General features: G+C 36.8%; 2 protein-coding genes across 2 annotated transcripts; both read left to right on the plus strand.

Annotated features, from left to right (window-relative positions):
• Window positions 1-4,514: 4,514 nt before the first annotated feature.
• Window positions 4,515-6,300, plus strand: LOC130722515 (linamarin synthase 2-like). Its single transcript, XM_057573260.1, has 2 exons — window positions 4,515-5,102; window positions 5,177-6,300. The coding sequence occupies exons 1-2, from the start codon at window positions 4,589-4,591 to the stop codon at window positions 6,118-6,120; spliced, it is 1,458 nt and encodes a 485-aa protein (XP_057429243.1). The 5' UTR covers window positions 4,515-4,588; the 3' UTR covers window positions 6,121-6,300.
• An 8,069-nt stretch (window positions 6,301-14,369) lies between these two features.
• Window positions 14,370-22,057, plus strand: LOC130722516 (linamarin synthase 1-like). Its single transcript, XM_057573261.1, has 2 exons — window positions 14,370-15,059; window positions 21,009-22,057. The coding sequence occupies exons 1-2, from the start codon at window positions 14,552-14,554 to the stop codon at window positions 21,950-21,952; spliced, it is 1,452 nt and encodes a 483-aa protein (XP_057429244.1). The 5' UTR covers window positions 14,370-14,551; the 3' UTR covers window positions 21,953-22,057.
• The last annotated feature ends 419 nt before the right edge of the window (window positions 22,058-22,476 follow it).

The following is a 22,476-nucleotide window of genomic DNA, read 5'->3' on the forward strand; positions in this document are numbered from 1 at the left end:
TCTTGCTCACTCCTCAATTCTTCCCAAACTGTAGATCTGCTCTTTCATGATTCATCTACCAGATCACATGAAATTGATCGAAAATCATGGGCAGTTCCTTTGTTGATTTCTGTTTCAATCTCTTCCTGTATTTCATTTTTTAATCTTGTTGTATGACAATTGTTTTTCTTTCCATACGGGTTTAGATCTCAGTTGCATCTGTTGTTGTGACAAAGAATTATATGTCTGGGTATAGAGGAAGGAGGGAAGGAGGGTGAGGGGGGTGGAGGAGTTGAAGGTGGTGAAGAGGTTGAAGGAGGACCCAGATCCTCTTCATCCGGCGCCGCCGTTCTCCCTTTGACCGATTTCCTCTCTTCCCTTTTTTCCTTCGCTTTTCTTTCTGTTTCGACCTCGCCACGCCGCGCATCTACTCCTCGCCACCGTGCTTAGGGTCGCACTACGATCTTCAGCCAAGGCCACCGCGCCACACGCCGCGCGCCGGAACCACCAGACCGCGCCTCCATCGCTGTTGATCTGCTTCTATCGTTCTCTCTCTTCCCATGTTTCTTCTTCATGGGAACTTGTTTGGTCAGATCCGTTTCTTTTTTTCCTCTTACCCCAGCACTGTTTGTTTCTTTTATAAAAAAGGTCAAATTTCTTAAATTAAAAAAAATAATGTAATTAAAGTATTTTAAGGATGTGAATAATGATACCCAGCCTGGATTGTTGAGAGCAACGGATGGATCAAAGAAACTCATGGATTTGGGCTGGAATTCATTCCAATGGAGGAAATTATTAAGAATGTTGTAGGGAGTTTGAGCAAATCTAAGATAGTTGGGTGATGCCACGGAAGCTGAGAGTTTGACCAAAGGGTAAATCTGAAGGGAAAGGTAAAGTGGGAAGTGAAAAACTCAATATTACCCTCTGGTCCACCGGTGGACCAATTTTAAAAGTGTCCACCCTCCCTTTGGATATTTCTAGGATACACATTAGAGTTTAATGGTGGTGCGCACCGTCACCTTATAGAATCTTAACTTTTGCCAAATCAGACTTATTTTAAAAATATTTTGTTTAATTAAAAATATAAATCAGGGCAAAAAACAGAGCACGTTCGAAAACCTTGCTATGCCGCCGTGAACTTGCGAAAGCGGATTGCTCTTGCCTCTGGTCCTCTTCTTCATCCTTTCATCCTGTTTTGTTTTCCTACCTCTCACGTTTCCTCTTTCTTTCACTTTTTTTTCCCTATCTTCTTCATTTTGTTCTGTTATCTCTCACTAGTTGCATACCCATTAAAAAATTAATTTCTGTCCAAAAGGTCCATGACAAGTGTCAACTTTACAAATATTTTAATATCATTTTAAGCACTTAGTTGACATGTATGCTTGCATTATTGATCATTTTATCCCTCAAAAGAGTTAATATAGTACGTATTTTGTTTTAGCATAAAAATAGTGAAAATATCATTAATTTCATGTTCTAACTTGGAGTTTTGATGTAGGGAAGAAATTCAAGGAAGAGCCAAGTTTAAATGAAGAAAATGAAGATTTGAAGGCTTGATGCTTAGCACCATTTTGGCAAAAAGACCATGACGCTTAGCGCCAATAGGTGGCGCTTAGCACCAAAGGCGGTGGAGAAAACCCAAGGGGGAAGGAACAGGGGCGCTTAGCACCAGAAAATGGCGCTTAGCACCATTCTGACAGATTCAACTTTTATTTAAGGGTCTGAACTCGTTTTTTGGGGTATCTCTCCCATTCTCTTCGATTTTCTCCCAATTTTTGCACCATAACAGAGCAAGGGAGTTGGGCTTCATGGAGGAGGGGTCCTTGGGCTAAGATTGGATGGATTGGAGCTTCAAGATGGTGATGGCAGCCATGGGAGGACGGTGACAACCTCCCGGAAGCCATGGAAAGCTTGGGAAAGCTTCCCTTTTCCTTGTAGTTTTTGTTTTCTATTTGTGTATTTAGATTGTATAACTTGACTCTTTGATTGTTCTAAGTTTGTTCATTGATGTAAGTGGAAATCTTTCATGTATGGTGTTTCTCTTTGCACTTTATGTTTCTAATCAATCAATTGATAATCAAATGAACTTCACTAATTTGTAGATATATCGAGAGGTTGATATAAGTTGGTGTATGCTTAGATCAATGGAAGTAGAACGCCTATGTCTTAGGTCACAACACGGTGTTAAAGTTTTACTTTCTTCGCTTCAAGTATTGATTGTTTGTGTTAGATTTCTATGGACTAGCATGAGATCAAGAGATAATTGTGGGTCTGGTTCAAGAGAGAAACCACTAAGTGAACTAGTTGCCCTAGAATGGGAATATCTTGGGTAGGAGCAATAGTGGATTTCCACGTGACAGGTGGGGTTTTGAGTTCTAACAGGAGTTTTAGGAGTGACAACAGAGACTTGCAAGCCTAGGGTACCTTGTCTTAGGATGAATTGGTCATTGAGGATGTCTTTGAGAGAGAACTTGAGCTATATTACTCCTTTTGGGTTTTCTAAATGGTAAGTGATTACGTCTAGGAGTTCTAATTGATAGATCCACCTAGGCTAGGGATAGTTAGGTGGATAGATCTCGGCATCATAAATGAAATGAACCATTACAAAAGTGTTTGAGTTGAAAGCAATAAAAGGATTAAGTGAAAATGCATTCTAAATATATTTTCTTCTTTGTTACCTCAGTAAAACTTCTTTTACTGTTTTCTTTTATATTAAAAAACCACAAAAAAAAATTTATCAAACGTCTTTTTATCCGCTCAGATCGATATTTAACTGGTGGAACTGATGTTCACACAATCCCTAAGGACGATAAACCCGTATCTGCTTTGTTATGATTGAATCATAAAGGTTTAGCCAAAAGCAGCACAAACAATAAGGAAAAAACCTTTATCTGTCCACCATTAATTTTGTGGATCTGCAACTATAGTTTGGCCCTCTTATTTTCGATCACAAGTCTCAAGGGAAAACAATTTCAGATATTACGATTTTGTATCGGATAAGGTGAGGCAATGAGATATGTCCTTCTGGTGTGTTGTTGCAGAATTTGGAGAACCCACACGATGAAATTGAGGAGGAAGAAGAACACGATTAAAAGTGAGAAGAGGATTTTGTGACAATTATTAAATTATATTATTAAATAAGATAATGACATGACAAATGTATAGAATATGATTGGTTGACGGTGTAAAGGAGACTTTACATTGTCACTTGTGAATGCATTTCCATTAATCTCATTCTTTCCTAATCGATGCTTGTTTGCATTGGTTGATTGTGGAAGTTAGTTCATTCACATTTTTCCCTTGAATCATGCACAAATCTTAATTTTGTTTCCTTATTGATATCTTGTATCACTTCTCTTTTTATATCTCACTTTATGATATAAATATTACAATACATAAAGAGTAAAAAAAATTATTATTTAGCATTGGAATGCATAAATATTAACAACTATTTTTTTTTTTTGATAACTCAGGTAATCCAGCCCACTGGACTGACTAATCCTGGGGGACCAATCCCACCGACCACTTGCGGGGGGCCCAATTGAAGCCAGAGCTTCGCTCTGTATGGCCTGGCCAACAATGTTTGATTCACCAGTAGGTTTCGAACCTGAGACCTGGAGAGGAGCACACTCCCAAGTCCCAAGTCTTTCACAACCAGGGCAACCATTGCTGGTTTAAATATTAACAACTATAACATAATTAAAGTTAAAAAAAGTGAATTAAAGTATTGAACCAATAATTAAATTAAGTATAATAAACTAATGGATCAATAAAGTAAATGGCCCCTCAAAGTGTTGTGTTAACATTCCATTTGTACCTCCACTTTAGTCAAATAAGAAGAAAAATGAGATAAATTAGTGATATGATTTGTGATGTGATAGAAAATGCAGAAAGATATTGAAAAAGAAAAATGTGGAAACGAGATAGAAGAGATAGTAATGTGTGAATGAATCATTATTCGACCCTCAAAGCATGGGAAAAAAACCCTCTTATGAATAGGAGAATTTGATATACTCCTTTATGGTGTTCATTGATAGATTTCAGCAATTATTTCCGCTATAAAATTGCCGCTAAAGATTGTATTGATTTCTCAAACATATTTTTTGCATAGGTCATTGTTTTATCCGGTGACGGATTCAGAAACTTGATGTTGTGAGGGCAATATATACATATAAATTTGTAAAAAAAAATTTACATATACTATTAGAAGTGAAGACATTTTTTTACCAAAGAAGACACAAAGTGAGGACATTTTTTACTAAAAGAGTCATAAAAAATCACATACTAGTCAAGTGAGAGCATTTAACAATGTGGGATACAAGTGAGGGCATTTAGCAATGTGAGACATAAATGAGGGCATTTTTTACCAAAAAGATCATAAAAAACCACATGTTTTTACTACTCAATTTTTTTTTTCTAATGGATTTTCCAAACGAGGGCACTTCATACACTAATATTTGACTTTGAGGCTAGGGGAACCTGAGTTATTTAGTGGTAGTGTATTAATTCTTAATATTATATTAAAAGATAAGAGTAGGTATGCTAGGTAATCCGCAGCCATTCAACAATTTTTGTGCTCATTTCTCAGTGAAGTGAAGGAAAAATATAAATGGAATCATCAATTCACACGCCAAAGCCTCATGCTGTGTGTGTACCGATTCCAGCTCAAGGCCATGTGAACCCGTTCATGCAACTCGCCAAACTCCTACGTTGCAGTGGTTTCCACATAACATTTGTCAACACTGAGTTTAACCACAATCGTTTGATCAGGTCTCTTGGACAAGAATTTGTGAAGGGACTACCGGATTTTCGATTTGAGAGCATACCGGATGGTTTGCCACCATCAGAGAAGGACGCTACTCAGGATCTTCCACCACTTTGTGATTCAATTAGAAAGAATTGTTATGCACCTTTCAAAGAGTTGGTGAAGAGGCTTAACTCTTCTTCACCTGAAGTGCCTCCAGTGAGTTGTGTAATTGCAGATGGCATCATGGGATTTGCTGGAAGAGTGGCCAAGGAATTGGGTATTCAAGAGCTGCAGTTTTGGACAGCCTCTGCTTGTGGCTTCTTGGGACATTTGCAATACGAAGAGCTTGTTAGAAGAGGCTTTCTTCCATTCAAAGGTACTGCTCTCTCAATCTTCGTTATCCTTTCATTGGGTTAACTTATTAATTACCTTTAATTTGTCATATTTTAGATGAAAATTTCATCATTGATGGCACCTTGGAAACAAGCTTAGATTGGATCTTTGGCATGAAACACATGCGACTTAAGGACATTCCAAGCTTCATTAGAGTCACAGATCTAAATGATATCATGTTTGATTTCATGGGTTCTGAGGCACGAAACTGTTTGAAATCATCCACAATCATAATTAACACATTTGAAGAATTGGAAGGTGAGGCCCTTGATGCTCTTAGGGCAACAAACCCAAACATATACACTGTTGGCCCACTTCACTTGCTTGGAAATCATTTTCCCGATAAAGAAAAAGGTTTCAAGGCAAGTGGGTCAAGTTTATGGAAAAATGACTTTGAGTGCATGAAATGGCTTGATAAATGGGAACTTTCCTCAGTGATATATGTTAACTATGGAAGCATAACTGTTATGAGTGAGCATCACTTGAAGGAATTTGCTTGGGGACTAGCAAATAGCAAGGTACCATTTTTATGGATAATGAGGCCAGATGTTGTGATGGGTGAGGAATCTGTAACTCTGCCACAAGAGTTCTTAGATGAGATCAAGGACAGAGGATGCATTACAAGTTGGTGTTTTCAAGATCAAGTGCTTGTTCATCCATCAATTGGGGTCTTTCTAACTCATTGTGGTTGGAATTCTACATTAGAATGTATATCTTCTGGTGTGCCTATGATTTGCTGGCCTTTCTTTTCTGAGCAACAAACAAATTGCAGGTATGCTTGCACAACATGGGAAACGGGGATGGAAATTAACCATGATGTTAAGAGAGAGGAGATAACAGGCCTAGTGAATGAAATGATGAAAGGAGAAAAGGGGAAGGAAATTAGACAAAAGAGTTTAGAGTGGAAGAAGAAAGCAACAAAAGCTACTGGTTTAGGAGGATCATCTTACGATAACTTCCATAAGTTAGTTAAAGAGGCTCTTCATCACAATACTATCTGAGTCCATTTTTACCAAGTCTAAGATATTTTGTTCAGGAATACTTGATGTTGCTTGTGACCTTTATAGTTGAAGTGTTTTCATTTGTATTTTGAGTGAGTATTCATACTTGAAAAGATTTGAAGCATTGAATTTTTTTTATTTTAGCCATAAATAAGTTTTTAATCCTTGTAACATATTCAATTTCTAAATTTGGTCCTTAAAATTTGGAGCTATACTATATGTATTACGAACACTTACGATATACAAGAACGTGTATAAAATATCAAATGTTACAAAAAAGTTTAAAAATTGCGGCACCACAATGCTGGTCAGCACTTTATCTTGCATTTCGTCTCATATGAATTGTCATTTCTCTAAAACCAAAATTTTTACTTTTGGTTTTTCCATTTAAATGAGACAGATCGAAGTCTCAACCCTCTAGAAGAGATAAGAAGAAATGAGATCCATGTCCCATCCCCAATTCACCTACTGATTGCATCTCTAAACCATCCTCCTTGATCAGATCCGACACATACTGAATTTATATCCCTCCACCAATAAGAGTCCATCGGAGTAGCGCCCAATTAAAAACCCTCCAATCCTTCAAACCCCCCCCCCCCCCCTACAACTCCCTTCTCTTCTAGGCCTACATATCATTTTCCATTTTACCCATGCAACTCGCCTTCCACTCCACCCCAAAGGAACCTCCTTAGGATACTGTTACACTTCAAAAAACTTGAACTGTTTTCACCATGTTTATGACACATCATCTGCAAACCTTGAGCCCAACACACTTCCTCACTCTAATAAATCATCTAGCCTTACCCCCAAGCATTTTCTTCCAGCCGCCTCTCCTTCTTCTATTTCTCTATCTCCAAGTAGTTGCAGTACCTACCTTACCTCCTTAATTTTCACCAACGCATCACCAAAATGACACTTTGTACACCGAGACAAATCCAGCATGCATGCATTTTCCTTAGTGTAAGGATCAACCGTCAGGTTAGCCCACCTAGCCTTAAACACCGCGCCAGCGTCACACTCATCATCCTAAAGGCTGAAGCCAACACTCCTCGAACCGCTACACTCTCCTTCTACGAACTGACTGCTCCCTCCTTCTAAAAACGTACAGCTTAAGAGCCATGTGATCATATATACATGGTGAGAAGGTGTGAGAGTATTATAGCAAAGGAAACATAACAGAAACAACACAGAGACGAGAAAACAACAGGGGAAACGAAGAAACAAAGCAACAGAAGAACACAGAAATAGATAACCACATTGTTCGTGTTGGGGTTTTGGGCTCCCTTCCTATGTGGAGAAAGGGCCAAATATGTAAGCCCACTTTGTCTCACTTAAACAAGTGGAGAGGGGTCAGCTAGGGTTAAGAGAGAGGTCTAATTTGGCAAGAGAAGCAAAGAAAAAAGTGAGAGAGAAGAGAAGAAAAATGATTTTCGCACAAAGTCTGAGCAGCGTTTTTAGATCTGCCGCCACGCCTTCGTTCACCGTCCGATTGGGCTGAAATTGGGACAGCAGGTTCGTGACTCGTGGTTCTTCAATCTGAACGGTGTGATCGGCGAGATGATTCCTGTGTTGGGAGAAAACTGCGTCGGACAGTAGCTGCAAAATCTGGTTTTTCTGGTTTTCTTGGTTCTCTATTTCATACTTGTTGCTTAGTTGCTTGGCCATTGTTGTGCACGAATTGTGCTGTGTATTAAGACTCTCTTGTAACCTGATTTGACAATAGTGGAGCTCTATTACTGGCTTGGTCCCGTGGATGTTTTCCTTCTCACATTGAGAAGGTTTTTACCACGTTAAAAAATCTTGGTGTCTCTTTATTTGTGATTTTTAGTTGCTGCATTATTTGTTGTTGCTCCTCACAGATTCAGCAAGTTTAGGGAAATCATTATCCGCTGTACATTGCTTGTTAGAGTTACTATTGTTATTTGTGTTGAATTTCCCATCAAAGTGGCATCAGAGCTCTTTGGTTAAGGGGCTGTTTGACTTGTTTGAATGATGGAGGCAAATACGAATAGGATGATCTGTTTGAATGGCACTAATTATCACTTGTGGAAGGGCAAGATGAAGGATCTGTTATTTGTGAAGAAGTTGCATCGTCCTGTGTTTTCTACTGAGAAGCCTGAAGATATGTCTGATGAGGAATGGAATTTTGAACATCAGCAGGTTTGTGGTTTCATTAGGCAGTTTGTAGAAGACAATGTTTACAATCACATTGCTAGTGAGGAACATGCAAGATCCTTGTGGCAGAAGATTGAGTCTTTGTATGCTTCTAAATCAGGGAATAATAAATTGTATTTGTTGAATTCGTTGGTGAATTTGAGATACAAGGAGGGAACTTCTATTTCAGATCACTTGAATGATTTTCAAGGGCTTCGAGATCAATTGTCAAGAATGAGCATCAAGTTTGATGATGAAGTGTTGGGGCTATGGCTACTGAATACTCTACCAGACTCTTGGGAAACTTTTCGGGTTTCAATTACTAATTCATCCCCAGATGGTGTTGTCTCTTTTGAAAATGTAAAAGACAACATTCTTAATGAGGAGATGAGAAGGAAGGCACATGGTACTTCATCTCATTCTGAGGTACTTGTTACTGAGAACAGGGGGAGAAGTCAGAAAAAGGATCTGAAAGGGAATAGAGAGAAAAGCAGAAGTGCAAGTAGAGAGAACAACAGAAGTAAGTCCAAGTCCAGATACAAGAATGTAGAGTGCAATTATTGTCACAACATGGGGCACATACAGAAGAACTGTTTTATATGGAAACGGGAGAACAAAGGCAACAAGGGCAAGCAGAGAGAGAAGGATCATGATGATGATGACCTTGTTACTACTGCTACTTGTGATGATTTTATTATTCTCTGTGACCATGATTTAGTCAATCTTGTATCAGATGAGAGCATGTGGATAATTGATAGTGGTGCTACACTGCATGTTACACCAAGGAAGAATTTCTTCACATCTTACACTTCTGGTGATTTTGGAGTGTTGAAGATGGGCAATGATGGTGTGTCTAAGGTTGTTGGTATTGGTGATATTTGAATGCAGACCAACATGGGAGTGCAGTTGTTGCTTAGAGGAGTCAAACATGCTCCAGATGTTCGCTTTAATTTGATATCCGTGCATATGCTTGATGAGGGTGGTTATGATAATCACTTTGGTTTTGGAAAATGGAAACTCACCAGAGGTAACTTGGTTTTGGCCAGAGGGGAGAAAATTAATAAACTGTATTGGACTAAAGCAATGATATGGAGGCTTCTTTGTGGCACCGCAGACTTAGTCGTATCAGTGAAAAGGGGCTGAATTGTTTAGCTAAAAATGATGTGCTTCCAGGATTGAAGAGTGCAGAGTTGGAGAAATGTTCTCATTGCATGGTTGGCAAGCAGACTAGAGTATCCTTCAAGAAGCATCCTCCCTCAAGGAAGTCAGAGTTGCTTGAATTGGTGCATTCTGATGTTTGTGGCTCGTTGAAGGTAAAGTCTTTTAGTCGTGCACTTTACTTTGTAACCTTTATTGATGATTGTTCCAGGAAGCTTTGGGTCTATGCTTTGAAGACAAAAGACCAAGTTCTGGAGAAATTCAAAGAGTTCCATGTTATGGTGGAGAGATAGTCAGGCAAGAAACTGAAATGCATTCGTACTGACAATGGTGGTGAGTATTGTGGTCCATTTGATGTTTATTGCAAGCAGCAAGGTATCAGACATGAAAAGACTCCTCCTAAAACTCCTTAGCTGAATGGTTTAGCGGAGAGGATGAACAGGACTTTGATTGAGAGAGTTAGGTGTATGCTTTCTAAAGCAAAGTTACCTAAGCACTTTTGGGGTGAAGCATTGTACACGGCAGTGCATGTTATTAATCTCAGTCCTGCAGTTGCTTTGAATGCAGATGTGCCAGACAAAATCTGGTTTGGCAAGAATGTCAGGTATGATCATTTGCGTGTCTTTGGTTGCAAGGCATATGTGCATGTTCCAAAGGATGAAAGATCCAAGTTGGATGCGAAGACAAGGCAGTGTATCTTTATCGGTTATGGTCAAGATGAATTTGGCTACAAGTTGTATGATCCTGTTGAGAAGAAGTCAGTTAGAAGCCGTGATGTGAAGTTCATAGAAGACCAAACCATTGAAGACATTGATAAGGTGGAGAAGACTACACCCGAGAGAGATAGCAGTTTGTCTGATGTTGATCCAGTTAGGACACCTGTTCATGATTTGGGTACTGCTGAGAATAATGTTAAGAATGATGAACAACATGATGATGTTGATGATCAGCAGCAGCTTGGAGATGATGTAGATGTTCCTGTTGATGATGTTGTAGAGGAACATGAGATGTCACAAGATGAGAATCTTGGTGAAGTTTCTGAACCACCTCAAGTTCAACCTTGGAGGTCTAATAGGCAGAGGAAATCATCTACCAGGTATTCTTCTGATGACTATGTTACCTTGACAGATGGTGGTGAACCTGAGTGTTTTCAAGAGGCCATGGAGAGTGATGAAAAGAAGAAGTGGCTGGATGCTATGCAAGATGAAATGAAGTCTTTGCATGATAATCACACTTTTGATTTCGTGAAATTGCCAAAAGGCAAGAAGGCTTTGGAAAACAGGTGGATTTACAGGGTGAAGCAAGAGAGTAATTCTACATCTCCGAGGTATAAAGCCAGATTGGTGGTGAAAGGTTTCAGACAAAGAAAGGGTGTTGATTTCAATGAGATTTTTTCTCCTGTGGTGAAGATGCCATCCATTAGAACCGTGTTGAGATTGGCTGCTAATCTTGATTTGGAGGTAGAGCAAATGGATGTAAAAACTGCTTTCCTTCATAGTGATTTGGAGGAAGAGATTTACATGAAGCAACCTGATGGTTTTCTTGTTAAAGGCAAGGAGGACTATGTTTGCAGGTTGAGGAATAGCTTATATGGCTTGAAGCAGGCTCAATGCCAGTGGTACAAGAAGTTTGAGTCTGTTTTGTGTGACCAAGGCTACAAGAAGACTACTTCTGATCACTGTGTCTTTATTAAAAAGTTTGATGATGATGATTTCATTATCCTGTTATTGTATGTTGATGACATGCTTATTGTTGGGAAAAATATTTCCATGATTGACAGGTTAAAGTAGCAATTGGGCGAGTCATTTGCCATGAAAGACATGGGAGCTGCTAAGCAGATTCTTGGTATAAGAATCATGCGTGATAGAAAAGAGAAGAAACTTTGGCTGCCACAGGAACACTATGTTAAAAGGGTGCTACAGAGGTTCCATATGCAAAAGGCTAAGGCGGTAAGCACTCCTCTTGCTCCTCATTTTAAATTGAGTGCTAAACAAAGTCTTTCAAATGAAGCTGAAAAATCATATATGCAACGGGTTCCTTATGCATCTGCTGTGGGTAGTTTGATGTATGCAATGGTGTGCACAAGACCAGATATAGCGCATGCTGTTGGTACAGTCAGTAGATTTCTGTCTAATCCAGGTAGAGAGCATTGGAATGCTGTGAAATGGATTTTGAGGTATCTTCATGGCACTAGTAGTATGAGGCTTTGTTTTGGAGGTGATAAGCCTACCCTTGTGGGCTATACTGATTCTGATATGGCTGGAGACATTGATTTCAGAAAGTCCAATTCAGGCTACTTGATTAAGTTTGCAGGGGGAGCTATAGCATGGCAATCCAGATTGTAGAAGTGTGTTGCATTGTCCACTACTGAGGCAGAGTTCATTGTCATTACAGAAGCATGCAAGGAATTGATTTGGTTGAAGAAATTCTTGCAGGATCTTGGTTTTGTGCAGGACAAATACTTGTTGTTTTGTGATAGTCAAAGTGCTATTCATCTTGGTAAGAATTCAACTTTTCATTCTAGGTCCAAGCACATTGATGTGAGGTATCATTGGATACGCGATGCTTTGGATGTTGGGTTGTTGGAATTGGCCAAAGTTCATACAGATGATAATGGTGCTGATATGATGACAAAGGCATTACTGAGAAGCAAGTTTGAAACTTGCTGTGAGATCGCCGGTTTGGCGGTTCTCTCCACATAGTTGTGAGGGGGAGATTTGTTGGGGTTTTGGGCTCTCTTCCTATGTGGAGAAAGGCCCAAATATGTAAGCCCACTTTGTATCACTTAAACAAGTGGAGAGGGGTCAGCTAGGGTTAAGAAAGAGGTCTAATTTGGCAAGAGAAGCAAAGAGAAAAGTGAGAGAGAAGAGAAGAAAAAGGATTTTCGCACAAAGTCTGAGCAGCGTTTTTTAGTTCTGCCGCCACGCCTTCGTTCACCGTCCGATCTGGCTGAAATTGGGACAGTAGGTTCGTGACTCGTGGTTCTTCAATCTGAACGGTGTGATCAGCGAGATGATGCCTGTGCTGGGAGAAAACTGCGTCGGACAGTAGCTGCAAAATCTGGTTTTCTGGTTTTCTTGGTTCTCTATTTCATACTTGTTGCTTAGTTGCTTGGCCATTGTTGTGCACGAATTGTGCTGTGTATTAAGACTCTCTTGTAACCTGATTTGACAATAGTGGAGCTCTATTACTGGCTTGGTCCCGTGGATGTTTTCCTTCTCACATTGAGAAGGTTTTTACCACATTAAAAAATCTTGGTGTCTCTTTATTTGTGATTTTTAGTTGCTGCATTATTTGTTGTTTCTCCTCACAGATTCAACAAGTTTGGGGAAATCATTATCCGCTGTGCATTGCTTGTTAGAGTTGCTATTGTTATTTGTGTTGAATTTCCCATCAGTTCGAACCCCTCAAACTCCTCAACCTATTCATTTCAAAATACTTCCTCATTGTAACCATTAATTAAGAAGACACAAAGGCACTCTTAGTTGTTTGCAGAGCTCAACTGACCGCGGATTCCCAAGCCCATGCAGTTTCATATTAATTTTTTATGGTTGTTGGTGGGGCTGATCCTTTGCATTTTCTGCAAATTTCTGGGTTTCTGGAAATTTAGAGGTTTCGAAGTTTGAGCTATGGAGGAAGAGAAAGAAGGCGGAAGAGGAAGGCGGTGGTGGAGGTGGGGAAACTGAAATGTGGTTAAAAAAATGACAAGGACTCAAAGTGATGTGAAAAAGTCTATAGAACACTTTCAACCGATTAGGCTTATTACTGGACTGTTGACTACCTGTTGGAGTCTTTTTCTCATCTCACTTCAAGACAAGGTGGAGTTGCTTTCTACCTTGCCTCAACTATGCTGCAATGGGGCCTGTTTTGTGTATGGTTCACTTACAAATTACAATGTTGGTGTGAAGGAGATTTCGTTTGTGATTTATTAAGCTACTGTTAGTATGGTTCTGGAGGGAAGAGTTTTGATTCTGCTTTCAACTAGTGGGTTGGGTTATGTATTTTCCCCTTGGTGGTAACGTTGTGGCTTTCTAAAATGTCTACTCTTTTTCTTTTACCAGATTTTTTCTAAGAAAGTTTTCCTGGCAAGCTTTTAATGAAACATTTTTTAGTAAGCTATGCCTGGGGGTTCTTAAGTTTTTATGAGTTGTATTTTCTTTGTCTGTAGTCTTTGTTGCATTTTTATTATTTTCATCTTTGTATTGGTTAAAGTACCTCTTATACTTCATAAATATATTATCTTGACTTATAAAAAAAACTGAACTGTTGACCTGTCATTTACAAATTGTCTATCGCATCCATATATTTTTTAAGGGGTTGTCTAAATGACTCATGATAAAGTTTGGGTTAAATAACCCATCATCCAATCACATTGGAGATAAGTGAGTTGGAAATAAATTAATAAATAAAATATAGAAATTCCACTTCACTTATCTTCAATGTGATTGGATGATGAGCTATTTAACCCAAACTTTATCATAAGTCATTTAGACAACTCCATTTTTTAATTGCCAAAACATAAAATTATTGTTGAGACAGAAAGAAAAAGAAAGTGATACGCAATAATGGGTACATAAGATAAGATGTTAATTAGTTCCCACTTCCCACAATAACACGTGACTTGAGATATTTGCTATCTATGGACAAGCGATCTAGTGGACCACCAGATATATATGCTCTTGCTGCAATGCAATCTATGATTGTCATGGAAATTTTTGTTTATATTTGAAGAATCTCACGATCTCATTTTTCAAGTTTTTTTAAATTCTAAAATCGAACGATCTAAACCGTGAATGCCCTTACTCCACACACACCACCACTTAATAAGATAAAGAGGAAAATAAAGATAAATGAGAGATACGATAGATGATTTAATAAAAACAAAAGATAAGAGAAGATTCGTAAAAATGAGATATAAGAGAAAATGAAATGTGATCAATGAATCAAAATTCAAATAGCTATATATGTCGGTTTTTCTTCACAGCTTGACTTATTTAATGGTAGCAGTGCACTCCTTAACATTATATAAGATAAGAGTATGAAAGCTAGCTAAGCCAGAGCCACCATATCCTTCACAAGCATTCATATCGATCATACTCAATTCATCAACAAAAAAAAAATGGAATCATCATCACTTCAAACCCCAAAGCCTCATGCTGTATGTGTACCCTTTCCAGCCCAGGGTCATGTGAGTCCCTTCATGCAACTAGCCAAACTCCTTCGATGCATGGGCTTCCACATAACGTTTGTCAACACTGAGTTCAACCACAATCGTTTCATCAAGTCTCTTGGACCAGAGTTTGTAATGGGGCTACCAGATTTTCAATTCGAGACCATACCGGATGGTTTGCCGCCATCCGAGAAGGACGCTACTCAAGATGTTCCTACACTGTGTGATTCAACAAGGAAGAATTGTTATGAACCGTTTAAAGAGTTGGTGAAGAGGTTGAACTCTTCTTCGCCTCCGGTGAGTTGCGTAATTGCAGATGGCACGATGGGATTTGCTGGAAGAGTGGCGAAGGAATTGGGTATTCAAGAGCTTCAGCTATGGACAGCTTCTGGATGTGGGTTTGTGGGATACTTGCAATACGACGAGCTTGTCAGAAGAGGCATTCTTCCTTTCAAAGGTATGGTCCCTCCCTCTATTCATTTGTTTGTTTTAAAAGGGTGTGTAAACTATACCAGATAAAGGTTGGGGCCGGTAAATTATGATAGTTATTGGTATATGAATGATATTTAAGATAAGTGAATTAGAAATTTTATATTTAGACTCAAATTTTTCTATAGTAATTTAGACAACTCCATTTTAAAAATAATAGCAATACTCACTTTAACCCTCTATTTTTAGCTTCTCTTTTTTTGAAATTCATGTAGAGAAAGACAAACCACATAAAATATAAAGTTCATTTCCAATTTAGTGTGACCTGCATAAATTTCAATTAGTTAATTAGGATTTGAAAATAGAGTGTCAAATTAAATCTCCCTGTACATATAGGGAAGACCACTACTGAGGCCGGAACTCAAAAGCCTCCAACGGCAACTTCAACTCCAAGTAAGGTGGGAGTACTTAATTAACTACGGCTCTTATATTTAGAAATCTAAAATTTAAGTAACAGTGAAGAAAAATAAATCATTTGCATTTTTTATAAATATATGTACATGAATGTAATCCATGTTTTAAAATAATTGCCTGAGAAAAAAGTTATTTCATAATAACTGTTTAATTAGAATTTCAATAACTAACATACCTTATTCATCTGGTAGTGGTTAAAATTTAAAATGCAACATTAGGAGAGTTAAGTATTGAATGTTGTCATATCAACTAATAGAGTATTAACCTATGTTTTCTATATAATACTCTAAATAAAGAGGTAAAAATACACTTTAAACGTTATAAAAGAAAAATATATTTTTTAAAAAGTTAACTATATTAATTATATTTCTTTATATGTATTTTTACTCTTTTTGAACAATTATTTTAAAAGATAAGTATATTTATGTATATGGATAAGATGAGTGTATAAAAAGTTTGAGATTAAGGCAAAATTTAAATACTTTGCTTTTTTAAAAATAACGCCTCAAGTTATTTGATGTAAAGATTTTTTTTTGGTAGATTATTTAATTTGATGTAAAGATAAGTGTGAAGACTGTCAAACAAAAACAAAAAGTGTGAAGAAAATTTTATCTTCTTAATGGCGTCTATCAATTAGAGACTCGAATGAATTAAACACTAACCAATCATTAAACTACTCAGTAATACGTAAGTAAAAGGTTTTAACATAAGAAGAAAGAAAGTTCCTTCCAACATACGAATCTAGTGTCATTTCCTTAAACGAACTAAAATTCAAATGAAATAGCTTAACGTCACGGGTTCAAATTCTTCTACCAATACAATTTAAACATGTGACTTATTAAATTGATATATGTGATAAAAATTTATTAACGAGAATGAAAAATGAGCTATTATTTAAAATACAGATTTATTTACTTCAACCATTGATTAGAATTAAAAAGAGTGTTATATTATAATATAAGTATTTTTTTGGGAAATTATAATATAGATATTTAAGAACCAAGTGGCATGAAAAAGTTCAAAATAATGGAGTTACTAGAAGATAATGAGAGGCAGGGACAAGTCAAGGAGTAGTGGGATATGTCTGACTTGTCGCAGCTAGACTCCACTGTTGTTATCGATGAATCCAGCCGGTACATGTTGTCTGCACAAGATCCATAAACTTTAGAAAATTGATAAAATCAATTAAATTAAAGTACAAAAACATTATTTAATTTAAATCCAAATGAATTTTATTTAAATTAAATATTGTTGTCCAATCAATAATAGCTAAAGTGGTAAGACTTCAGGGACATATGAGTTTGGGAGGGGAAAATTCAGGGCTCAATCTCTAGAGAGAGTAATTTATCTTTCCGATGTTCCAAAAAAATTAAATATTATTAAGTATTTATAAATATATTTTATTATTCATACTTGTCCGTTTATATTGTTAAATGCTTTAAATAATCATCTATTTGTTTATAATATTTAAATCCCTCATTTGGGATTATTTATTTTTGACCAAAAAACAGGCTCAATTTACAGAAAAACCTTAAAAAATTAGGTGGGTTAATTTAAAGCCCAAGCTTTTCTAACCCACTCAAAAGCTTCTGATAAAATCGAGTAATATGAGCCCAAGCAATCTGATGACGAAAATGGGCCCACTACATATTATCAAACGGGTTCGAACCCCACTAGTGCTCACCCATAGAGGAAAGAAACTTATATCAAATATAGATTCAACATTAAATATGCATTGAATACTTCATGTGACAATGTCTTTCATCTTAGGAATAAATCATTATTTTTAAATAAAAATACTTTACATTGTTGGTATGCCTGTCGACCGGACGGGTTCGGGACCATAACATCGGTTTCCTCAAGTGAAAATTATCCAACCACCAAGTCCGCCGCCGACCGCCCAGTTGCCACGGGTAGATCGGGTTCGGTTTCAGTGGTTTACGGTTTCGACGGGTGGGTTTGTGCGAGAAAAGATCTAGAAAAAATCCAAAAGAAAAGATGAAGATTGGAACAAAAAATTTACAGATCTTATCTTAAATATTAATCATCCATCACTCAGTAGATATTTTTACAAAAAAAATAAATGGAAGAACCTATGCAAGTGAAATAGACCTCGAGAATCTTCATCTTCAACAGAGAAATCTGAGGCGGTGGTGCGGCAAAGGTTGATGGCAACGTTATGGTGGTGCATATTCGGTGCTAGAACGGTGCTTCATGTCGTCGTGGCGGCGCTAGACCTCAGCGAAAGAAAAGGTTGTGCGTCGTTGGATCTCCATGGTCGTGGTGATGGTGCTGGACCACAGAGAAGGAGAAGGAGGTGCGGTACGTGGACGACGAAGTTCAGAGAAGAAGGTTAGGGTTTTTGAGTGGTGGAAGAAGGAGAAGGAAGTGTGGGACGGCGACGTGGAGAGACGACGCCTGGAGTGGCAGCGTGGAGAGAGATCATAGAAGGTGGCTAGGATTTTCTGCATAAAGTAGTCCCTGAAACCTAGGTTAAATGTGAGAGGTGAGAGGCCTTTTTTATAGTCTCCCTCTGTAATATTTGTTATTGGGTTCTGAAAAGCTTGCATTTTTAACGGGAAACCTTGAACCCCTCACTAGCAGTGGCAGAGCTTGACAAAAACACATAGAAGGGACAAAATATTAAAGATTTTTTTAAACACAAATTTCTAACATTTAAATAAGAAGTCAGTTTGTCGTATGCTCTTTAATGCTCAGAAGTGACAAGAAACTCACTCTACATGTATTGAATACAAAATTAGAATGCAAAATGAATAAAAATTAAGAGAAGAAAATAAGTCACTAACTAACTTAATTGACATTTTACATAATTAGGACATATGAGATATTTTCTAATTCCAAGGGCAAACTTGTCGGCACCAAAATTTTAATTTCAAAGACCAATTTTATCATTCGCTTAAAAAGAACATTCACGCACTTTAACTTTTATTAGTAGCTAATTTAAGCACTTAAAAGAACACCTACAACTCTCCCCAAGACTCACTAAGCTCGTTGGAGCTTTTCTCAGTTTTTTCTCCCAACCTGTTTTTCTTTCTCCCACGAGTATATTATAACAGCTTACATGACTTCTATTAGGCTTAAATACTCTGAAGGTCTCTGATATTGTCTCCCGTACGAAAATAAGTCTCTGAAAAAAAATTCCGATTCTGAATCCCTGTAATTTTTTTTTACTCAGAATAGGTCCCTACTCGTGCTTCCAGCTTATGTGGCTCAATTTTTGCTGAGTCATTTACTCCACGTGGCTTTTATATATTTTTTTTCAAATACACATAGATTAAAAAAATAAAATTAAACATTTAAATTTAAAATTAAAATCTTATTAACCTAATTAACCCTGAATCTAATTACACATGGATTTTTAATTAATATTTTTATTACACATTATTTCAGCCCTCTTTTGCATCAGTGTCAAAGAAAAATCCAGAAAAAAAATTTAATTAAAAATCCATGTGTAATTAGATTTAGGGTTAATTAGGTTAATAAGATTTTAATTTTAAATGTTTAATTTTATTTTTTAAATACATGTGTATTTAAAAAAATATATATAAGTCACGTGGAATAAATGACTCAGCAAAAATTAAGCCACATAAGCTGGAAACACGAGTAGGGACCTATTCTGATTAAAAAATATTTCAGGGTTTCGAAATCAGAAAAAAAAAATTCAGGGACTTATTTTCGTACGAAAGACAATTTCAGGGACCTCCAGAGTATTTAAGCCCTTCTATTATACTATTATTAAGTCGGTTACTTGCTCCACAGTGACAACATCACATATTAATCTTTTGACTGTTCAAAACAATTTTCTGGGTGACTGTAAGATTAAGTATTTTACCAAAAGATAAGGATTAAACACTTAGGTTTCTAGTTGTTTCACGGTTTGCCACGTTTAAAATCCAACAGATAGAGACAACCTCCTTATGATTCATGTCTCTCCGGCCAACATAACCATTGTTCAAACAATTCAAGATACAAGATTTCTATAAGGCAGCAGATATATACTATTAATTTTTTTATTAAAATAATGGGAGGGCCGCGGTCACCTCCTGTCTTTATGATGCTCCGCCACTGTCACTGGGTTATTGAGGGATCGTGTAATGAAGATGAATGGATTTCATAAGCAAATGCCTCCCCTCTGCTCTTGAACCAAACAAAAAATTGGTAATTTCCCCTCCCTTCCCGTTCTGTTCCCTCCTCTTTCACCAAACACAAGAACATTTGAAATCCCTCCACTCCCTTCCCCTTCTTTGAACCAAACAGGCCCAAAGTTATTGGGCTCAGGGCTGGGCCTTTATTTTTGTTTAAACATATTGCTACTTCGGACATTTCGGTCGGGTTGGAGCCCAAACCGAAACTGACCGGTTGAATCCATGTGAATCCATTAAAACAAACCGAATGAACCCGTCGTCAAACCGATCCGTTTTATAAAATCGTCGGTTTGCTCGGGTCCGGTCCGGTTCGGACCCATTTGGACAACCCTAATTGTCGGTGCATGAAACTTTTTCCCGAATGGATATTCATGTTTAAACATAGTTTAAATAAGTTTTTAGTCCCTGAATTTATAGTTACATTTTGTTTTAGTCTCTACCATATAATTTTTATTCTTTTAGTCCCTATTTTTACTTATAACTTTGAATTCGATCGGTCCCCATTTTACAATATCTCACTTTTAATAGGTGAAATTATGAACAAATGGCCATGTCACCATTACCACATGTTTAGAATAATCCTGTTTTGCATATTTTGCTTTCAAGCCAGCTCTAATGGCTCGCTCTTTCTGTTAAAATAAAAAACCATTCTTTGAAAGATTATTGTTTCTCAATTTGTAAGTTTGCCTTTTTCTCAGTTTTTCTTACTAAAAGTACTAGATATCCTATTGGAAACAAAATAGGTTATAACATTACTCTAGACCCATGGCAATGTGACGTGACGCTATGTTAACCATATCACCTGTTGATATTGGGATAAAAGGGATCGAAGTCCTCAAAACCATGAAAATTATATGGTAGAGACCAAACTATATTTGAGCCTGAAGTTAAGGACTAAAAGTTTATGTAAGTATTAAAACAAGTCACCCACATAACATTTTTAAGTGATCACATGATTCTAGTTAGACTCACATGAAATTCACCAAATAATTGGTGTGGAAAAAAGAGAGATGTTAACCTTTAATTTCTCTTTTACTAATTAGTGAGGTGTGCCTTATAATTATTGTCCAATATATATAACTTTCAATATTATACTTTGCCTTTGGAGCCCTGAGAATTGCTGTTTGTGCACATTACATTAAAGAACAAGGAAAAGCTGCTTGCGTTTTTTCTTTTTAAAAAACTGATCACGTGATTACAAAAGAATTTTTTATTTTGATAATTCATTATTAGAATGAACAACCATGATTATCATTTGCATATTATACATTCTCTTTGTATTTGTTCCTACATGTTTTTAGCTAGTTGTGTAACTTATTACCTTTATCAAATTTTAGATGAAAACTTTATCAACGATGGCACTTTGGATACAAGTTTAGATTGGATATTTGGCATGAATCATATGCGACTTAAAGACCTTCCAAGCTTCATTAGAATCACCAATCTAAATGATATCATGTTTGATTTCTTGGGTTCTGAGGCACGAAATTGTTTGAAATCGTCTGCAATCATTATTAACTCATTCCAAGAATTGGAAGGTGAAGCCCTTGATACCCTTAAGGCCATTAACCCAAACATATACAGTATTGGCCCACTTCCGTTGCTTAGTAGGCATTTTCCGGAAAAGGACAAAGGTTTCAATGCAAGTGGGTCAAGTTTTTGGAGAAGTGACTCTGAGTGCATGAAATGGCTTGATAAATGGGAACATTCCTCAGTCATATATGTCAACTATGGAAGCATAACTGTTATGAGTGAGCATCACTTGAAAGAATTTGCTTGGGGAATAGCAAATAGCAAGGCACCATTTTTATGGATTATGAGACCGGATGTAGTAATTGGTGGAGAATCTATAACTCTGCCACAAGAGTTCTTAGATGAGACTAAGGATAGAGGATACATTACAAGTTGGTGTGTTCAAGACCAAGTGCTTGCTCATCCATCAATTGGAATCTTTCTAACTCATTGTGGCTGGAATTCTACATTGGAATGTATATCTTCTGGTGTGCCTATGATTTGTTGGCCTTTCTTTGCCGAGCAACAAACAAATTGCAGGTATGCTTGCACAACATGGAGAACAGGGATGGAAATTAACCATGATGTTAAGAGAGAGGAGATAACATCCCTAGTGAATGAAATTATGAATGGAGAAAAGGGCAAGGAAATTAGACAAAATAGTTTGGAGTGGAAGAAGAAAGCAATAGAAGCTACTGATTTAGGTGGATCATCTTACAATAATTTCCATAAGTTAGTAAAGGATGTTCTTCATCACAATGTTCTCTGAATCTATATTTTACCAAGTGTTATGATAAAGTAGATTCTGTTCAGATGCAGTTGATGTGGCTTGTAACCTTTAGTTGAAGTGTTTGCATTTATATTTATTGTTTCAGTAATCTATATCTATATATATATATGTAAAGGAGACTTGAGTTTTTTTTGCTCTCCTTTACATTAAATGCATTAAATAGTAACTATTTCTTTTATATTAATACCTTTAATAATAAAATAATAAATTAAATAAAATTCTTAAGTCATAATCTATTCAACTACATAATAAATTGTAAAAGTCACTTTAAACCTTTGTATGAAATACATGAAATTAAAATATTAAAAATGAATAAAATTGTTTAAGTCATTAGCTATTCAACTACCTACTAAATGTAAAACTCACTTGAAAGTTTGTTACAAATACATCAAGAAATAAAAAAAAATCATTTTGTATTATATACATTAAAATAAAAATAGATCAACAAAATTTACAACGCAATAAGTTAATCAACTACAAACTAATTTTCGTGTTTGTTGTAT

This window comes from Lotus japonicus, chromosome 6, assembly GCF_012489685.1.
Source record: "Lotus japonicus ecotype B-129 chromosome 6, LjGifu_v1.2".
In the NCBI taxonomy this organism is placed as follows: domain Eukaryota; kingdom Viridiplantae; phylum Streptophyta; class Magnoliopsida; order Fabales; family Fabaceae; genus Lotus; species Lotus japonicus.

Coding starts and splice junctions, on each gene's coding strand:
- LOC130722516 (XM_057573261.1), top strand. CDS start 14,552: ATGGAATCATCATCACTTCAAACCCCAAAGCCTCATGCTGTATGTGTA. Junction 15,060..21,008: donor AGGCATTCTTCCTTTCAAAG/GTATGGTCCCTC, acceptor ATCAAATTTTAG/ATGAAAACTTTATCAACGAT.
- LOC130722515 (XM_057573260.1), top strand. CDS start 4,589: ATGGAATCATCAATTCACACGCCAAAGCCTCATGCTGTGTGTGTACCG. Junction 5,103..5,176: donor AGGCTTTCTTCCATTCAAAG/GTACTGCTCTCT, acceptor GTCATATTTTAG/ATGAAAATTTCATCATTGAT.